General features: G+C 52.4%; 8 protein-coding genes across 8 annotated transcripts; 4 read left to right on the top strand and 4 right to left on the bottom strand.

Moving 5' to 3' along the window:
• Positions 1-186: 186 nt before the first annotated feature.
• ASPVEDRAFT_144614 (uncharacterized protein) lies at positions 187-1,080 on the bottom strand (the record flags this gene model as incomplete). The annotated part of the gene is made up of 1 exon (XM_040808001.1): positions 187-1,080. One exon carries the CDS (start codon positions 1,078-1,080, stop codon positions 187-189), a length of 894 nt encoding a protein of 297 aa, XP_040674235.1.
• An 84-nt stretch (positions 1,081-1,164) lies between these two features.
• ASPVEDRAFT_47631 (cytochrome P450) lies at positions 1,165-3,327 on the bottom strand. Its single transcript, XM_040813825.1, has 5 exons — positions 2,888-3,327; positions 2,652-2,834; positions 2,242-2,576; positions 1,758-2,184; positions 1,165-1,695 (listed from the first exon to the last, which is right to left on the bottom strand). Exons 1-5 carry the CDS (start codon positions 3,282-3,284, stop codon positions 1,334-1,336), a joined length of 1,704 nt encoding a protein of 567 aa, XP_040674236.1. The 5' UTR covers positions 3,285-3,327; the 3' UTR covers positions 1,165-1,333.
• Positions 3,328-3,393: 66 nt separating this feature from the next.
• Positions 3,394-5,109, top strand: ASPVEDRAFT_47633 (uncharacterized protein). Its single transcript, XM_040813826.1, has 2 exons — positions 3,394-4,800; positions 4,863-5,109. Exons 1-2 carry the CDS (start codon positions 3,614-3,616, stop codon positions 4,984-4,986), a joined length of 1,311 nt encoding a protein of 436 aa, XP_040674237.1. The 5' UTR covers positions 3,394-3,613; the 3' UTR covers positions 4,987-5,109.
• A 367-nt stretch (positions 5,110-5,476) lies between these two features.
• Positions 5,477-8,119, top strand: ASPVEDRAFT_204039 (uncharacterized protein). Its single transcript, XM_040809416.1, has 3 exons — positions 5,477-5,987; positions 6,047-7,067; positions 7,117-8,119. The coding sequence occupies exons 1-3, from the start codon at positions 5,746-5,748 to the stop codon at positions 7,975-7,977; spliced, it is 2,124 nt and encodes a 707-aa protein (XP_040674238.1). The 5' UTR covers positions 5,477-5,745; the 3' UTR covers positions 7,978-8,119.
• A 97-nt stretch (positions 8,120-8,216) lies between these two features.
• Positions 8,217-10,003, bottom strand: ASPVEDRAFT_77133 (uncharacterized protein; the record flags this gene model as incomplete). Its single annotated transcript, XM_040816381.1, has 4 exons — positions 9,800-10,003; positions 9,477-9,746; positions 8,742-9,415; positions 8,217-8,687 (listed from the first exon to the last, which is right to left on the bottom strand). The coding sequence occupies exons 1-4, from the start codon at positions 9,969-9,971 to the stop codon at positions 8,217-8,219; spliced, it is 1,587 nt and encodes a 528-aa protein (XP_040674239.1). The 5' UTR covers positions 9,972-10,003.
• Positions 10,004-10,848: 845 nt separating this feature from the next.
• On the bottom strand, positions 10,849-13,595 carry ASPVEDRAFT_144400 (glycoside hydrolase family 2 protein; the record flags this gene model as incomplete). The annotated part of the gene is made up of 5 exons (XM_040807982.1): positions 10,849-11,634; positions 11,687-11,922; positions 11,970-12,400; positions 12,456-13,412; positions 13,465-13,595. 5 exons carry the CDS (start codon positions 13,593-13,595, stop codon positions 10,849-10,851), a joined length of 2,541 nt encoding a protein of 846 aa, XP_040674240.1.
• A 785-nt stretch (positions 13,596-14,380) lies between these two features.
• Positions 14,381-15,096, top strand: ASPVEDRAFT_144601 (glycoside hydrolase family 134 protein; the record flags this gene model as incomplete). Its single annotated transcript, XM_040808000.1, has 5 exons — positions 14,381-14,499; positions 14,553-14,581; positions 14,641-14,767; positions 14,819-14,946; positions 14,996-15,096. The coding sequence occupies 5 exons, from the start codon at positions 14,381-14,383 to the stop codon at positions 15,094-15,096; spliced, it is 504 nt and encodes a 167-aa protein (XP_040674241.1).
• A 1,505-nt stretch (positions 15,097-16,601) lies between these two features.
• Positions 16,602-17,852, top strand: manF (putative endo-1,4-beta-mannosidase; the record flags this gene model as incomplete). The annotated part of the gene is made up of 3 exons (XM_040818669.1): positions 16,602-17,286; positions 17,344-17,466; positions 17,524-17,852. 3 exons carry the CDS (start codon positions 16,602-16,604, stop codon positions 17,850-17,852), a joined length of 1,137 nt encoding a protein of 378 aa, XP_040674242.1.
• Between the last annotated feature and the right edge of the window lie 857 nt (positions 17,853-18,709).

The following is an 18,709-nucleotide window of genomic DNA, read 5'->3' on the forward strand; positions in this document are numbered from 1 at the left end:
CATACGATAAGCCGTTCATATTTAATACCCGAGCGACATATTAATCCCATGGCCGAAAGACACCGGGAGTGCCGGTGGACGGAGTGTCTCTCGGGGATGGGCCGGCCTAACGTCAATTGTCAACAGGTATAAAACATGATCTAGGCATAGGTTGTCCATGAATGAGAGGTTCTAATAGCAGTATATTTACCAGCCCAGGTCCCTGTCTATCAGCTGCATCATGGCCATCTCAGCGGGCCACACTTGAACGAACTCCTGCACTCGCCCGGCCCAGTCTTCATGCCAGTCGAAGATAAGGGGGTACGATGCACAGAAAAATCCCCAGAAGTCAGGGAGCCAGCCAGAATTCTCCCAATCAATCAGGACGACGTCAAAGGATCGACCGCCTTGACTGTTGGATAGGCCCGCTTTTTCTGCGACCATAATATTCTTCTGCTGAGCATCCCCATGTGTCAATGTAGGCCGGTGCCCTTGAAGGACGGTGGCGAGATATTTTTCATAGAAGCGAACCTTGTAGTCTGGGCGCTTGTTGAATTCAACCAGGGCTCTGTAGTTACCAACAAGTGCTGCAACGAAGGCAGGCTCGCCAGAGAAAGGCCCTAGGAAACCCTCGCCTTCATGATGTTGGCTATAGAATAGGTAGTGAGGAACAGGGCCCCCGTCTAGGCCTCCGAAGAAGTCGGGCCATGGACACTGGGCCTTTCGCATTGCGTCGAATGCGTGTTGGAGTTTGGTGACAATGTCGTCCTTCTCCGACTCCGCCAGCGATGGCCAAATGGAATTCAGCGGTACGCCAGGAGCACGTTGCATGATCAAGAAGAGTTGCTTGGAATCATGGTACATCGCGTACAGTCGCGGGGCCGGGACTTCTGGGACATGTCGCTCAAGGTAGACCAAAGCCTGGCCTTCCCAAGTGTTGATAGAGCCGCCGTATTTAACCACAATATCGTCATTGAGCGCCACAACCTTGGATGAGCTGGTCTCCCACAGAACATTAGTGCAGGCGCGGATTTCCTCCGTGGTGGGGAGAGTCGGCAGCGGCGCGGAGTTCTGAAAGGGGATGCCTACTGGTTCCCACATCGTGAACCGAGAATACTAGAAGATGAGGGTGTGAGGGGAGGGAAAGGGAGCGGTCAAGGAAGATCACAGAAAGTAACTGGATGTCGGACTGTCACTGCTGATTTTCCAGGTGCGCTGATTACATCAGACATGCAGGGATTCACATACTGATAGGGATAATAACGCGAACATTAATTATGTTAACTACAAGGACCAGCTCAACGCAATTTTATTCCCAAATCTCCTAGTCCGACCGGCGTCGAGGTGCGTCTTCTCAAAGGGCAAGTCCTGCCATATCGGCGGGCGCGCTGTCAGTTGTATGCTCTCCATCTCGCGGTGTAAACACCAAATTGAACGGGGCGGCGCTTGCAGAAAGGTAATCGGAGAATCCCCCAGGCTGATCAAGGAGCCAAATAGGATCAACCCCATCACTGTCGCCTGGCGGGAAAGAAAAACTCAATTTGCGGACCAGGTAGTACCCCAGCAGCCTCATCTCGAGATACGCCAGGTTCTTCCCGATACAGGAATAAGTCCCAATGAGGAAAGGATTAAACGCGTCTTTGTTGCGGACAAGGGAGGGCTGCGACGACCACCGCTCGGGAATAAAGCTCTCAGGCTGCGCAAAGTATCGAGAATCTGTAGTAGTAGAGAGAGGTCAGCCAGGAGCCACAGAAGAAGCTGACGGTGACAGGATGTACCTCGATGCAAGCCGAATGTAGGAGTTGAAATCACCGTGTCACCGGGGATCCAGTGGCCCGCAATGCTGGCGCCCTCTGGAGGTGTAACTCTCTGGAGCCCACCAGGCACAACTGGGTATAAGCGGAGGGTCTCGTTGATGCACCCGTTCAGAAAAGGAGCGTCGGTGGCCAGGCGCCGGTGTGACACCTCCTCGCCCGGGGCGAACAGCTGATCAAGCTCCTGCTGTAAGCGATGTAGCTTCTCTGGATGGCGTGCGAGGAGAAACAGCATCGCCGTGACGCTGGTTGCAGTCGTATTACTGCCTCCGATAATGGCCAGCTCCGACTCTAACACTAGGTCGCTCTCGGATAGCTGTGCTGCCACCTTGGATGTCCCGGCCGCCTCGCCCAGTATGAAGGAGAAGAGGTCCTTGCGAGATCGGTCGGCCTAGAGGGCTTGATAAGTGCCTGGACAAGGACCGAAGAGAGGGAACCGATCACTGACCTTGCGGCGCTTCTCCATTTGCTCAGCGCACCAGCCGATCCAACTCGACTGTACCTGGCCAACTCCGCGTAATCGCAGGAATAGGATGAATAGCCACGGAATGGTCAGTAGTAAGCCGGTGGCAACCTGCTGGTTTTCAAAATGCTCGAAGATAAAGTGATCGCCGGCAGTCTTAATCATGTCGAACGGCTTGCCAAACACCAGGTCCCCCATCACGTCGTATCCAAAATAACTGATCCAGCGGGGGACGTCAACCGGCTGGCCTGATCTTGCTAACAGCTGGCGGACTAGATCCATGCAATGTTCCGTTACACGTGGCTCGTATTCTCCAAGAGCTTGATAACGAAGTTAGTACTCCGAGTCGTGATAAGACTCGATGTCACTTCATCTTAGGGACACTTGCAGCCTACCATTGGAGGTAAAAGCTCTAGCCCAGAGCCGCCGTCTCTGGGAATGCTCGCCCTTGTAACGGATCGTCAAGAGAGACCGAGACGGTGCAGTCACATCGTAAAACGGACCCTTGATAAACGGGCTACCCGACGCGTGGATCTCGTTGACAGCGTCCGCATTGCAAATAGAGATCTCGCGAGGTCCTACACCTCATATTAACCTTGTGAAGCGTCCAGTTCGAAAACAGGCTGCTCACTGATTCGAACAAAGTCGCCGTGTTTCTTGTGCAGTTGCTGCACGACCCGATAGAATTGGAAGTGCGGAACAGTCTTGTATGTTGACCAGATCACACTCAACCGCGCCGGTACTGGGCCAGGGAATGCACGAAGCCTGTGGAAGCAAAGCCGATAAATAGCGATGGAGCTCATGAGTCCGCCCATATAACCAATGTTCACAGCAGCCAGTGATAGCCCAAACTCCAGCGTCCAAGCACCGGACCACCGCACCAAATACAGGGCCACTGTGGCCTCTAGCAGTGCTCCCACAAGCACGAGCCCTGGTAGCTTTGCCTCCCACTCCCCACGTACAAAAAATGCCCAGTGGGAGCATGCTCCGAGCAGAGCACTGCCGGCGAAGACAGTTGTAACAAGCATTGCTGGAGGCCTTTGAGGAGCCCAGACAATCCTCGATTTGCTTTCAAGGTCGCATTTCCAAGGGAAGTCCGCCCGAGGGACACTTGTTTTTAATGGGGACTGGAGGATGGAGCTGTGCCATAAAGGCATGACTGCACCCTTGCGTCAATCAGGGTGTATTGCCTCCTCGCGTGTTAGGTGGCAGGCAAGGAGCCATCATACCTAACCTTGACCGCTAGTCATTTTCCTGTCGAAATCCTCGCGTACCGACAGCGAGTATCAGGTCCTACATATAGTACCTCGTTGACTCGTTGTCCCGTGTGAAGCCGGCATTGCCATTCAGATTCACAATGGCCCGTGACCAAGAGCAAGAGGCAGCACTGCAAGGTGGACATGGCTTGGTGGACCCTAGGAAACCCTCAAAGCAACTTCCAGTTCCATGGCAGGTCTTGGATCGACTTCTCACCTTCCAAAGCGCTGACCAGAAGAGCTGGTGGGAGCGCCTGGCTCCTGTACTGGGCGCCACGCTCCAGATTACTGGCTATAGTCTGGAAGCGCAATACCGGTATATGATGGTGTTCTTCGCGGCCATAATGCCAAACATTGGCCCTGTTCCGAATGCCACTGCCTCCAACCTGACATGGACCGGGGTGCTCCCCACCGGGGAAGGCCTTTTAGAAGCCAGCGTCAATTACCAACGCGACGACCAGGTTCTGCTCCGCTTTTCTCTCGAACCCATTGGCGAGCATGCAGGTACCGACGACGACCCGATAAATGAGATGGCCACCCGCCAGGTGATGCAGACGCTCTCTCGTGCTCAACCGGGCACTGTCGACCTTACGCTGTATGATCACTTCGCTTCCACCGTCGCCATCGACGGGCTCGAAGCTCGTCAGAACTGGGAGGCAATTGCACAGATGCCATGCAAGTCGCACTCTTCCCTGGCCCTCGACTTGCATCCGACGGCGTTCAAAGTCAAGGCCTACGCTGGGCCCTGGGTGCGAGCAGCAATAAAGGGGTCGCACTCTTTCACGGTTATGTTTGATAGTCTCCGCCAACTTCAGGAAACATCTGGTCTTGAATTCGATTATAGCGCTATTGAGAGGTATATGTGGACACGGGTAGAGTATTTCAACCCCGAGAACACGTATATCTCCGTCGACTGCGCGGACCCTGCCACATCACGTATCAAAGTATACTGCGATGCCGAGGCCAGAACGTTGCATGACCTGAAAGATATCTGGAGCCTGGGCGGCATTCTGCATGACGAGGCCGCGAATCGTGGGTGGGAACTTGTCGAGCGCATGTGGAACGCGCTGTTCCCCTTGACGTTACCTGGTGGCCGTCGCCTGAGCGCCATGCCCGCTGCGGTCAACTGGGAGATATCTCTGACTGACGGCAGCATTGTGCCAAAGATGTACTTTTATGTGGTCGACTTCTTTGACCGAGACGTTTCGCTTGCTGTCGAAGGGCTCTTCCAGGAGCTAGGATGGCAGAAGCACATCCAGACAGCTCGTCAGCTCGACACGGAGGTCCAGTAAGTTCTAACCCACTGTCCCTTGCCCTTCCTGATTTCCAGGTTAACAGTATCTGCACCAGCAACCTGCCCGACCGTCCCGATAGTTCTAGCTGCTATGTGTGGGTGTCCATTGCCTACTCCGCCGAGCGTGGTGCGTACGTAACAAAGTACACGAATCTGGCTTGCAACGCCATTGTCCAGTAACACACCCATCGCAATAAATATATTTGTATCGTAAACTCAATCTTACTCCTCCTCTCCCTGCACGGGATCCCTACATGCCTACGTAGAAAGGGAATACCTAGGGTGCAAATGCTTATGTAGATATTAGATACTATTCGACTAAAAGCCCATTGGTTGTATTAGCCGTCTTTCTAATTGCACTATATGTCGACAGATAAATATATTAAACAAAGTGGCTGAGTATATCCTCAGTAAATGTTTGGGTTTCCGGGCCTTTTTAGCACAGCCGATGCTGGTTGTATTGAAGGAATCACTCTGGTATTATCTGCTTGCTTCCATCCTGGTCTATACCAGGGGCGTCCGTCGACCACATGTCTTCTCTAGCGCAAATTGTTGCCTGCGGGATGAATGCCGGCTCGGGATTGCAATTAGGGTTGACGCTAATGGAACCAAATCTGCACTTGTTTCTGTCAGTCAGCCCAGCAAGTGCTTACGCGTACACTCCTCTCAGCTGTTTTCCATCCATGATGATTCCACCGGACGGGACTCTCCGTTTGGCACGGTCGCAAAATAGTCTTTTGTGAAGGCAAACAGGGTTTAGACCCCTATCTGCCGGGGGATACTGACACTGACCTCCCACGAGGGGCCATCATCACCCAATGCAACACGGCCTGACTGCCCCACAGAACTGTTTCAGGCGGGGAACCAACTTGGAGACGCAGGCCTCAAAAGCGCCTCTTCTGCCCGGACTTGGCCTCTGTCCCTCGTCTCCCAGCCCCAATGTATGTCACATTCGACGCTGCCCAGGACCCCAACCCGACCCCCAACCGGGGCCCGCGCAACCCAAAACAGCCACGACGAAGCCATCGAATCGGTCGCCAGGGAGTAGCCCCGCGCGCCTGCACTTCATGTCGGCGGCGGAAGACGAAATGTGACGGCCAGCAGCCCTGTGAGGCGTGCCAGTGGTACAAGAAGCCGGACTTGTGCTACTATCTGCATCGCCCCTCGCCGGCTCCACAACGGTAAACCAGTGAAAAATCCATGGCCAGGAGAACCCTTGTGCGTGAATTGACTGAGATAGGGAACCAGCGGCGCACTCGCGCTTTCAGGATGCCCTGGCGAGGCTCTTTCCCGACACTGCCCCAGAGACTCTTGTCAATCTCTCGAGGGAGCAAATGCTCGACATGGTGGCTTCCCAGCAGCAAGGCTCGCCCGCCACGGCCGCGTCAATTGGCACTCACGCCTCGGCGCTGTCAATTAAGCGCCCTGATCTGGAGGGCCTGCATTCAATGCCCGGTGACGTTGAACAGCCGGACCATAACCATGGCATCCGGGGCTCAGATCCATCCGCGCCAATCTCGGACGACGTCAATGCACTGTCAATCACCTCTCGACATTCTACTTCCTACCTGGGGGTCTCGTCTATCCAGGCCGCTTTGAAAGTGATCGCGTGGCTCCATCCAGAACTCGAGACACACTTCTCCCGCACGTCCAAGGGCGACGACAGTCTCCAATTACTACCCAACTCGCAGCGCGCCAGTCCGCCGACGGAAATGGAAATGCTAGATGCATACTTTGTAAACTTTCACCCATTCGCGCCTCTTTTGGACGAAGATGCTTTCCGTTCCGCGTTCATGGCAGGCAGCCGCAAGGACGACCCATGGCTGGCATTGCTGAATATTGTTCTTTCATTAGGCAGCATTGCAGCTACGGGCGCAGAGGACCGGACTCACCAGCTGTATTTTGAACGCTCCATGAGTCGGTTGAACGTGTATTCTCTCGGCAGTCCTAGCCTCGAGCTGGTCCAGGCCCTCGGGCTTATCGGTGGCTGGTATTGCCACTACATCAGCCAGCCGAATCTGGGGTACTCACTGATGGGCGCTTCTCTGCGAATGGCTGTCACCCTGGGCCTACAGCGGGAGCCTTGCACCCCGAACCGCTTTGCAGTCGATATTACGGGGTTGGCATCTCAGGAACTCAGACGTCGTATCTGGTGGTCACTTACTTGCCTGGAGACCTGGGGCCATGAGACGCTGGGTCGTCCGAACATGGACTGCTTTGGCCCAAGCATTACCGTGAATCCTCCGCATGTGTTGGACAAGGTTCGCTTCCCAGAGAGATGCCGATGGCTAATGCTAACTCGATTACTAGGAAAGCTATCTCCGGATCCTTCCCTTGACTGAAAACATTCAATATGCAAAGATCTCCTCGAAGATCCAGGAATCTCTCGCAGCACTCCCGACCCTCACACCCACAGAGATGGGCGATCTGGACTCCCAATTACTGCAGTGGTGGGAGAATCTACCACCGATCCTCAAATTTCACCAACCCTGTCCCCAATCGCTGTACACGGTTCGGACTATTATGCGATGGCGGTTCTACAATCAGCGTATCCTACTTCATCGCCCTGTTCTTCTGAACTTCGCGATGCGGCGCGTGCCCTTTAGTGCCGTGCGAGGGGAGGAGCGAGGGGCTATTGGGAAATGCCACAGCAACGCCGAGGCGCTGATCCAGGATATCTCTGGAATGACCGAGCTTAATCAAGTAATCGGCTGGAATGCTGTTTGGTTATTATTCCAGGCCGTCATGGTCCCGCTAATATTCCTCTCCACCAGCCCTACCGACGATGATTCCCCCGGGTCTTTGGACACCTGTAAGGCCCTGGTCGAGGCGGCAATACTCACACTTGGCCGTATGCGATCGTACAGTCGAACAGCAGAAGCTTCTCTGAATGTTGTGACGCGCTTTTTCGGAGCTATCGTACAAGGGCCTGACCAGTCGTCCGGCATTCCCCAAGGCAGCAGTACCTCAATAGACCCTTTTCCTCCCTTCGACACCACAATCAGCCGTGATGCAGCCACGGCGGCATTCTTTGATGACTTTTGGCCGCAGCATGTGGTGGACTATCTGAGCTGGGATGCCAATAATAACCTTTGGCCGGAATTGCCAAATCTGAATCCTCAAAGCAGCGAGGCGTTGTCTCTCTTCAATCCAGTGGCCGAAGGGATGTAAACATATAGGCATACATTAGCCCTGCTCAGTATTCCCATATCTCAAATACGTCTTCATGAACATACATATATATGTAAAATGATCATTACACAAACCTAGGATTGCTGACCTATACTAAGTTAAAAATCGAGCTATAGACAGGAATGGCTCTTGGTGGTAATCTACAACCACAAACATAAAGCGCGGCTGTAGGTAAAGTATTTCAACCCTTCGTCTGCAGACACCTCTGGATACGCCTATCAGATAGACTCCTGATTCTTAACCTCAACAACCTCATTTCTATCCGACACCAGGACCGCCTTCGGCTCTGTGCTCTTCTTCCTGGGGTTGGGCGCGTCGAAAACCTCAGTCAGCTCTTCTAGAGTCCGCTTGTTTGTTTCAACGGCAAAATAGTAAATGAACAGAGCTTGCACCATATTCCAACCAGCGAGGAGGATATACGTGTGCCACCCCATAGCATTCATGGCGTTTCCAATGCCGAACTGGTTGACGAGTAGAGCAATGTTAGTGAAGACGGAGAACACTGCCATACCCTTGGCGCGAGTTTCGTATGCCAGACACTCGACGGAATACATGGCTTGCAGGGGCGTCCATCCAAAACTGTAGCAAAAGCCAATCAAGAATATAACAACAATGGACCCTGTCGCAGCTCCTGGCTGCTGGGACTTTGAGTAAACACCAGTGCTTGCAGACAGACCTGCAAAGAAGATCTAATATACAAGGGTTAGCAGATGGAGAGAAGATAGACTTAGCAATGTACATACGCCACAGGAAATACAGGCACCGATCATCATGGGCCTTCGACGGATCTTGGGACCAAAAGCACTTCCCAGGTAAGCACCACCGGCCGAAAGAACAGTGTTTCCTAGATTGATATCCAGTACTCTTGTTGTATCGGTGATACCAGCGCTCTCTAGGAGTCCTCCAATGTAGTAGGTGGTTACCCCGGCCTGTGACCACTGACTGAGAAACGCTGCGATGCCTACACATACCAGACGCCATCTCGCTGCCTTTGAGTTGACTAGTCCCCTGAAGTCCCAGGGACGTTTGTCTGAACCTTCGAGACTGATAGCTTCTTCGTACTCCCGGATTTGTAGGGCGACATAGGCATTCTCCCGAACGCCTTCCCCGTGGTACTGCGTGATGACGTCCCATGCCTTTTCACGGTGACCGTGGCTATACAGCCAGCGGGGAGACTCTGGGATAAGCCAGACAAGAAGCACAACAAAGCCAGAGGAGATCAACTGACACCATATTGGGATGCGCCAGGCAAGGGAGGACTCGTATTTAAGACACGCTCGACATGCACCGGCGGCAGCGATGGCCCCGACAAAGTACTGGCAGTTATACAATCCGGTCATGATGTCGCGATAGGCAGGATGGCTCATCTCAACCACGTAGGCGGGAGCAGCTGAAGCTGCCATCGAGTATCCCCAGCCTAAGTTCCAGTAAAGAGTCAGCTGCGGGCTTGAAGGCTGTAAAAACGCCCTGGGACTCACCAAGGAAGAACCGGCTGGCGAGAAGCTGGCCCATCTCGTTGGCAGTACCTCCAAGAATCGTTCCAACGATAACGGCCAGAGATCCAACGAACATGCCCATCCGGCGACCCCATGTGTCCAGCACGAAGCCGACAAATGGCAGCGCGCTGACGCCCCCAATGGTGTACATGCCCTGGATCAGGGACGCCTGCGAACCGACCAAGCCGGAACCAAATGTGTCTCTGAACTGCTGGATGGGCAGCAGAGAGCCCATGAGCGAGCCATCAAAGCCTACTCCTGTCAGTGGATTCTTTTTTTCAGCCGGTTTGTTGATGCCTTCATACCATTCAAAGCGGAGCAAAGGTATGCAACAGTCACCACTGCGTACAGCTTTCCCATCTGGCGACTCCACGGCTGTGGGGGGCTGGTCCGCCGTGCAATATCAAGGGCCACAGACCCCTGGAGCACCTCCATTCTAATGCCATCGGCATTCTCCTGGTGGCTGCTGTCACCCATCACAGCCTTCTCGGATTCTAAACCGGTTTGCGTATGCTCTGCCATGATGGAAATGTGATAGCCTCTTGAAGACCTTTACTTCGTTCACCGTGTTGGCAAACTAAGACATTTATCTATTTACGTTCACACGAATGTTTCAGGGCCGCCCATCCTTGGGGCTTATTCGTGGTGACACCTGCTGCGGACCTCCTTGGCCAAAGCAGAGACAACGGTCATGCCATACCGCCGCACCCTGGACCATGGATCTTCATCGACAATTGTGGAATCTCTACCAGGACGTGCCATTGTCCGTGAACCCTAGTTCCGGTCTCTGCTAGGCAAGGCTTGGGGTCGGTACTCAGCTTGGCGCTGTGGAGAGTGTCCCAAAGAGGTGCAAGTCCGCCTCCTCCGCCTGCATTCTAACTATAGCCGGCCTGGTTCCGCCTCGTACTGGCGGATCCAGCTCTTGAAAATCACATGCCAGGCGTTGCCGAACTCCAGAAGGATGCCAGAACAGCCCAGTATGGAGGCGACGCGTCACTGTGGGCCTTTGAGTTGGGGGACGACGATGAGATCGTGCAAATCGAGCAAGACGCCTGTCAAACTGCGGTGGAGACACTACGGGCCTCTTAACTTGCACCAGTGTCAGAGAATTCACCCGTACCTGGTACCGAGTTATCCCGTTTGCACTACGGAGTACAGATGGTGTAGATCGCTGCGGAAAGAATTTCCTATCGCTTTGAGCGTGGGAGCTTCGAGGAACTGCTAAACCCATTGTCTAAAGGCTACTGCGCTATTTTATTATTTTTATTCCGGTCGAACGAGAGCATGTTATAGTAGAAATGGGGAGCATGATCATATTTTGTTCGCGACTTGTATATCTTAAATAGAGCACTGTCTAGTCACCGAGATAGCGGTAGGTCAAACGAGGCGCATCGGCTGTGAGCCCTGTCACTACAATCGTCTGCTGGTCGCCTGGATAGATGTCGATCGCATTGTCGCTCAATCGTACACCGTCTCTCTCTTCGAAGACGAGGCACTTGACCGGCTTGCGTGCACTGATCTGAAGAACGTGCTCTTCGCCCGTTGTCCCAGCCCTTGTTGTCACCTCCAGACCACGGTCAGCAAAGTCCAAGTATTTGAATGGCTGCGGCCAGTCAACATCCCGGGCCACGACCTGGCCATCTACCCATAGACGCGCAGCAAGGACGTGAGGGTCTGGCACTGCTACATGGTCAAGCAACCCATCCGCAATGACAGTGGTTGTGCCATTCGCAGCGATGGTGATGTTCTCGCGCACAAATGGAGGGCGCAAATCCTGGCCTGTGGCCACTGATATGTACCGCAACTCGACAGTGCCCTGGACTGCCTGTTGCTTGTCACTGACTGCCCACAGCTCGTACCGACTCTGATCCTTGGGCTGCGCGTGCACCGCACTCCAGTCGTGGTGTTCACGGCGCACGCCGATTGCCAGAGAGCTCATTACCCGCTTGACAGTGTAATAAGCTGGCTTGGGTCGTAGATAATAGTCGACAATTGCCCACGAGATGGTCGGCCAGCAGTCGTTAATTTGCCATAGTAGGGCACCTCCGCAACGTCTCGCGTCGCCCCATTGCTGCCGCCAGCCCCGGTATCCAAACATCATTGCCTCCGCCTGGACCACCTGTGTCAAGTATATATAGGTCTGGATATCAATATCAGTAATGATAAGCCCCATCACGCTTTAACGAACGCACCTCGAGATCTGTCGCCATACGTAGGTTCTCCACCAGATATGTCGCGAGGCGCCGCTCATGGCCGTCAGCCTTATTATGGAAGTCCATAACATGAGATTGAGGATGCATATCAGCCTCGTGCTCAATGAACGACTTGATGGTTTCCATATGAGGGAATGCCTCCATGCCAAACTCGCTGTTGAACCGGCCGCCCAGGCTGTCGAAAATCTGGTACTTCTCCTGTGTACCGTGCCATACTGGTAACTGTTAGTCCAGGGTCTGTACGGCATATATGGTGACTAACCGTTCCACTGATGGATGTCCCCTACGGTAGGGTCAGGTGTCGGTTTTCCATCTCCCCAGGGACTTCCTGGATGGTAGTAAGTGTCTGGGGACACCTCCGCCACGACCTCCGGGAGTAGTTTCTCATAGATATAGCGTGCTGGAAAGTCTGATTGGAGCCAGCTGTTGGGGTCTTTGTCTTCATAGTTATAAGTCAGTCCCGCCTGCTCCTGGACCTGGTAATCCTCGTTGTTCCCCACGTATATCACGACTGACGGATGGTGTCGCAATCGCCGCACGTTGAATACTGCTTCTTGCTGTATAGATTCACGCAGTTCAGGCCATGCCGGATAATTGCCACAGCCAAACATGAAGTCTTGCCAAACAAGGACACCCAACTGGTCGCATGCCTCGTAGAACGCGTGGTCTTCATATATTCCACCTCCCCAGACCCTGACCCATCAGTGTTAGAATGAGAGTGAAAACACCAAGGCCCAGTGATACATACCTGACCATTTTCTGCCCCCCTTCTGCCATCAGTTTGACCCAATTCCGGTAGCGCTCTGCGCTGATATTGGGAAGCAGACCGTCGGCTGGGATCCAGCAAGAGCCACCGCAGAAGATATCCACTCCGTTGATTCGGAAGTAGAACGACTTGCCGTGCTTGTCTGCTTCCTGGACAACCTCCGCAGACCTGATGCCAAATTCCTTGGAGGCCTCATGGTGCACCTCGTTGCCATCACTCACTAGTGACACCGACACCTTATACAGAGTCTGTGCACCATATCCGTTGGGCCACCACAACTCTGGCTGGGCGACTCGAAAGGTCCCCGTGGAGGTACCGTTGCTGTCCACGGGAATATTCTGGCGTTCAATTTCGCGCCCACGCAGTGTCAGACGGAATGAAGCTGTGTAGGCACGCGGGCTAACTGTATCAATCTCAGCGACCGCCGTGACTGTCGCCGTACGGTGATCTGGAGCCAGTTTTGTCTGCGGCCACAGATCTGCTATGCGAGCAGAGTACACCTCTAAGCGGGCTTCGCGCCAGATGCCGGCTGTCATGATGACCGGGCCCCAGTCCCAGCCCCAGTGATACTGAGCCTTTCGCACCGCGAGGCGCGCCATGTCGCCATTGAAACCTTCCCATTTATGCTGCGGGTCTTTGCTGCGCAGCTCGCGGGCTTTGAGTTGAGCACAGTCAAATTCGATCTCCAGTATGTGCTCCCCTCCAGATTTCACGGCCTCCGTGATATCCAGGCGGTGACCCAGGAACATGTTGGTGCTTTCAAGGATGACCTGGCCATCAAGGCTGACCGTGGCAAACGTGTCCAGACCGTCAAACACGAGGGCAACTCCTGCGCCAGCAGGAACTTCTAGCTTGGGAAGTGCGCGTCGGTATACCCACGTCTTTTCGTTAACCCAGCGCGCCTTGAGTTCATTGAACCCTACGTAGGGATCTTCTAGCCTGAGAAAGGTCAATCGTTTTGTTCACATCCAGGGACTAATTGGTGGCGCACTTCTGATTTGCAATGAGGTCTTGCTGCACCACCGAAGGCACTGAAGGCACACTCATCCATGGGTTTTGGGCGTTGTCATCACGGTCTTTGAACTCCCATCCCGTGGACAGGCTCTCTTGGAAAAGCTTCATTTTTGATGAAGTAAAGGACAAATCGGTAAGTTGAATCGTAACAAGGCGTCGCGTACAATCCGTAGGATGATACACTGCCACTGGGTCTCGAGGAGTGATACTGGAGCCACGGTGCAAGAGATATATGAACACACAACCATAGTGCAAAACAGCTTTGCCAACTGTGCTTGCACGCATACTCCTGCTTTGGGCTCCGTAGGCAGTGGTTTCCCGGGCCCGAAATGACACGGGCCCACTAACATCGGTCCGCGAGGTTACCTAATTGGGATATCTTGAGGCGGAGGCCCGACGCACTGGCCAACCTTTTTACTTGAGGTCCCTCTCAGAGGTAAAGTCTCAGGAGGATCCACCTCCTTGAGCAGAAATCGACATGTTCCGTGTCGGGTCCATGTTCCACCAGCTAGTCTTGTCTGAATTTGCTTTCGACTCCCGTCCGGGGTAAATGAGGCATGATCTGAGTCTGGCAGCCCGTGAGACCACACGACCATGGAGTCTTGTCTCACTAGCCGCGTCATTCGCATCCAGAATACTCGTATTATGGAGGGATCAGCTCATCTCTCGTTTCAGAATGGCAGTTTTCCTACCTGATCATTCTCTCATGGGATATACGAAAAGTATAAAGGGCTGGAACAACTCCTTTCAAGGGCATTACTATTCCAACATCCTCAATATCACGAACCGTGACAAGAAACCGAGCAAACAGAAGCCACTCCACAGCAGAGTTCATCATGAAGTTCCTCTTTGCACTCCTTCCTCTCGCTCTTGCAGTTCCTCACGAACCATCCATGCAGCGTCGAGCGGAGGATCGCGGTAACTCTACTGTCAGTGGCCTGGGTGCTCGCAAGCAGGAGATTATAGCCGCTGGCGGCACCTCTCAGGATCTTTCCATTGCTATGCTGGAAACGTGAGTTTGCCAATTGCATTTGCTTTCACTCTGACACAGGCTGACCTTCCCAGCGATGAAATGACTACTGACTACACCTATGGTTGGTTTCTCTCGTGAAAATCAAAACCTTCTCACCACGACGCACTAACACGGATGTAGGGGACGGAAAGACCGGAGATTCAACCAACTTTGGCATTTTCAAGCAAAATTGGATGATGCTCCGTACCTCCGCTAGCCAGTTCGAAGGTTTATTTGCAGCAGATGTCGACCAGGGTGCTGTCTTGAAGTAAGTACACGCAGCTAGATTCTTCTGGACAGGAGATAACAGGGTGAGCAGCAAGGATCTTGCAGCTGATATCACTGCTCGCCATGAGAGTGAGAAACACTACGGATATACCACCTGGTGCGCAGGGCACCGCAACGGTGACAGTGGCCTGAAGAACCCCAACACCGATGACATCGACAGTAAGTCCATTAGCAATACACTGGTTGAGAGATACTAACCTCCCATTAGCCTACAAAACCGCAATTGAGTGGATACAGGAACAGATCGACAGCGATGAGAAGTATCTCACTGATGACACCCGTTTCTGGGTGGATGTCACGGCCATCTAAAGTTAGAACTGCCGGTCCCAAGCTGTATATGTATTGCATGCTCTTGTAAACAAACATAGAGAGGACGGGGCCCGGTGCTCCCTCTTCCTGAAGACGTTTCTTGTCTGATTATGTATCTCTTGAACTGCTGTCTCTCGTTTATATCCCGCAGTTTCAATCAAATTGTCTTGCTTATCAATGATACTATAATCCTGAGAAATGGAGTCTTTCGGTATCTTCCAGACCAGTAGCACTCACCTTTGACGAACTTGCTGCCAAACTATATATATTGCCCCAGCTCAACAGGAATGAACGTTCCAAGATCCAAGGTGTTTCACATTTGGCCTTCCAGATAGGTGGAAAACTCCAATGATGACTTACCTCAACAATATAGCTGCAGTTATAATGCTCATACTCAGCACATTCGTCGTTTACGGTGATCCTGGACGGTTGAATTAGAGGGCTGTTCTATAACTTTGCAAGACAAGATGTTTGGCTACCTGAACGCAGCGAGTACACTTAGCAGTCCCATAAACCGGGACTCGAGAGAGAAGACTACTTAGACAGTCGACATTCTCTAAAGTTTATTCGGTATATAACAGGCTATCATATGCTCCCTGCACCGATTCCCACGAAATACACTTGTAGGCCTGGAGTCTGTGCTCACCAGGCAAGATATATTTTGGTCACCAACTTAAAATCAAACATTGCAATTAATACTAATAATCTCACACTCTGAACATTTAAATCATCTGTAATATCATATACTACCCACTTAGTGGATATACTGCCTCTATTTGTCGAGTCATAAAAAGGGTATACCTTCATTAATCGCCCCTATGATAGCCCACCAAGCGCCAATAGCTTCATGAAACCAGGTTCAATTAATCTGGGACATGCCTTTCATGCAACGGCGAGGATAATAACCTTAATTAACCCAAACCTTACTCTCCACTGTTTCAGCGTACAGACGGGTTTCCGCCTCCCGTTACCTCAAACAGGCACTCTTCGGCCAATATTATCGGGACTCCGAACCACTACAGCTATTCGGAAGTACGACCAGGGTCTGGCGATCGTCAGCATCATGAGATCCAGGACGTTGCAATCTACGCCGTCCAATCGTTAGTCCTTAGAATATTGACCGGCAATTTATCTGATGGTAGCAAATCCGGGGTTGCTACTTTCGGGGCAGTGGGAGTCGTGGTGCGGGGGTGGATATCCTCAAGGCCGTGCCGATCTTGTCGCCTGGGCCTGCATGGGTACCTGCGTTGTATGCAAGAGACGTGCCCTTGAGTGTACATCTCGTATGCAATCCTCTCCTGTCCTGAAGCAATAGCACGACTGGCTCGGAAATTATGCTATCCTGTTTCAACAGGCGGACCTGATGGCTTGACAGAAGCAGCAGTCTGGCTGCTGATTGTTTCACCTGAAAAGATATATAAAGCGCCGAAGAATGGCCCTACTCCAGGCTCTTTTCTGTATCAACAAACACTACCATCTTGACAAGGCAAACAACAATCAACATCATGAAATACTCTCTAGCCCTTCTCTCGGCCATCGCGCCGCTTGCCCTGGGAGCTCCTCGCGCCAACCAATCCAGCTCCAACCCCTCAGTTGACGGGCTAAACTTTGTCATTGATGGCGAAACTGGTTACTTTGTTGGAACAAACGCCTACTGGCTCCCCTTCCTTACCAATGACGCCGATGTCGACCTCGCAATGGGCAACTTGGCGGACTCCGGTGTCAAGATCCTCCGTGTCTGGGGTTTCAACGATGTGAACACCGTTCCTACCGACAATGCCACCGTTTACTTCCAGCTTCATGAGGGCGGCACTTCCACCATCAACACTGGGAGCAACGGCCTTCAGCGTCTGGACTACGTTGTGTCTTCCGCAGAAAAAGAAGGGATCAAGTTGATCATCCCTTTTGTGAACAACTGGGATGATTACGGCGGCATGAATGCCTACGTTAAGGCGTATGGCGGCGACAAGACGAGCTGGTATACCAGTGCTGAAATGCAGAACGCTTATCAGACGTATATAGAGGCAGTGATCTCTAGGTATGCCGATTCGACTGCGATTCTGGCGTGGGAACTCGGAAATGAGCCGCGCTGTTCGTCATGCAACACTTCTGTTATTAACAAATGGGCGACCGAGACGAGTGCGTTTGTTAAGTCTATCGATCCCAACCACCTCGTGACTATTGGAGATGGTACGCTCTTGACGATTAGTACTCCGCTCTGAGGATAATTGGCTAATGTATAATTAGAGGGCATGGGCCTTAAGGGAGCCAGTGATTACCCCTATACCTTCTCCGAAGGTACTGATTTCGCTCTCAATCTGGCCATCCCCGACGTCGACTTCGGCACCTTGCATCTCTACACTCAAGACTGTACGTTACAATAATCGATATCGTTTGTGCTCGATACTGACCAGGGGCGAATTTCAGGGGGCGTGTCTAACAATTCCTGGGGGAATCAATGGGTCAAGGACCATGCCGCGATCTGCGAGTCCATCGGCAAGCCATGCGTGTTCGAAGAGTATGGAATCAAGGATGATCACTGCACTGACGAGTTGGACTGGCAGGACACGGCACTTGCGGCAACCGGGATCGCAGCTGATTTATTCTGGCAGTTCGGCGATACTCTTAGCTCAGGCGAGTCACCGGATGATCACTACACTGTGTACTACGGGACTGAGGATTGGGACTGTGTTGTGACAGACCATGTTGCTGAAGTCAATCAAGGCCAGAAAGGCAGGAGGTATTTCCGTCATTGAACGTTCGAGGTGGTTGCCGCTGGAACAGTGCCAGGCTACATAGCTTCGTCTGTATAGTCAATAAGCGACAGTCCACAGGAGAATGATACCGAATCATCAGAGGGGGAGCCTACCCATCTGACACTTATATACCAATTCTTGACTATTTGCTTACGCAGAGGGGGCAGCAGACTCCTATATAGTGTGGTGTATAGTAAGAGTATGCTAGAGGCTGACAACTACTAAGCACTGAACGGATTAGGGTCGGGATTGATTAAATATAATAAGAGACTGCACTAGTCCCTTTGAGGCAATTTTAATGTTAAACTAACGAGAAAAAGCAGTTCCGATTGCATTATCTGGCTGAAAGGGCGCCCAATGAACAGGTTCTGGTCACATCACAGTGCGAGAGAAGCCGTTGACTGCATGTACCTCGTAGACGGGTCTGCACTTGCTTGCTGAGAAGAGTATGCCAGATGCTATCAGTCAATGCCAGTTACGCAGCTCCCTTTGTTGCTGCATTCTTTCTCTAGATTCTGGAGTTCTTACTTTCGAAATGCCCATACGTGCGAGATTGACACCAACCTTCCCATCAAATCTCCCTGGAGGGCACCTTAAGTATACCAGTGCTACAATGTCCACTGATAGGCCATTCGGATAGTACGCATATAGAATACAGTGTTTTCTGTACCTCCTCAAACCCCAACTGAGGCCACCCTGCAATCACTGCGAGACAGAAAACATCTACCGAGACGTCAACGGTCTGTTTGCCAAGCACTTCGAGGGGCAGCCCTAATCTGGAGATGGCGAGAGCAAGCTAGTTAGTTACAAGACACCACGTTGGCTAAGCTTGTTAGTAAGCTGTGTGCGGGTGTTCC

The sequence above is a fragment of the Aspergillus versicolor genome (genome assembly GCF_001890125.1).
Source record: "Aspergillus versicolor CBS 583.65 unplaced genomic scaffold ASPVEscaffold_16, whole genome shotgun sequence".
Taxonomy (NCBI): domain Eukaryota; kingdom Fungi; phylum Ascomycota; class Eurotiomycetes; order Eurotiales; family Aspergillaceae; genus Aspergillus; species Aspergillus versicolor.

Coding starts and splice junctions, on each gene's coding strand:
- ASPVEDRAFT_47633 (XM_040813826.1), top strand. CDS start 3,614: ATGGCCCGTGACCAAGAGCAAGAGGCAGCACTGCAAGGTGGACATGGC. Junction 4,801..4,862: donor CAGCTCGACACGGAGGTCCA/GTAAGTTCTAAC, acceptor TATCTGCACCAG/CAACCTGCCCGACCGTCCCG.
- ASPVEDRAFT_204039 (XM_040809416.1), top strand. CDS start 5,746: ATGTATGTCACATTCGACGCTGCCCAGGACCCCAACCCGACCCCCAAC. Junction 5,988..6,046: donor CCCTCGCCGGCTCCACAACG/GTAAACCAGTGA, acceptor TGACTGAGATAG/GGAACCAGCGGCGCACTCGC. Junction 7,068..7,116: donor CTCCGCATGTGTTGGACAAG/GTTCGCTTCCCA, acceptor CTCGATTACTAG/GAAAGCTATCTCCGGATCCT.
- ASPVEDRAFT_47631 (XM_040813825.1), bottom strand. CDS start 3,284: ATGCTTGTTACAACTGTCTTCGCCGGCAGTGCTCTGCTCGGAGCATGC. Junction 2,577..2,651: donor TAGAGCTTTTACCTCCAATG/GTAGGCTGCAAG, acceptor TTCGTTATCAAG/CTCTTGGAGAATACGAGCCA. Junction 1,696..1,757: donor TACATTCGGCTTGCATCGAG/GTACATCCTGTC, acceptor CTACTACTACAG/ATTCTCGATACTTTGCGCAG.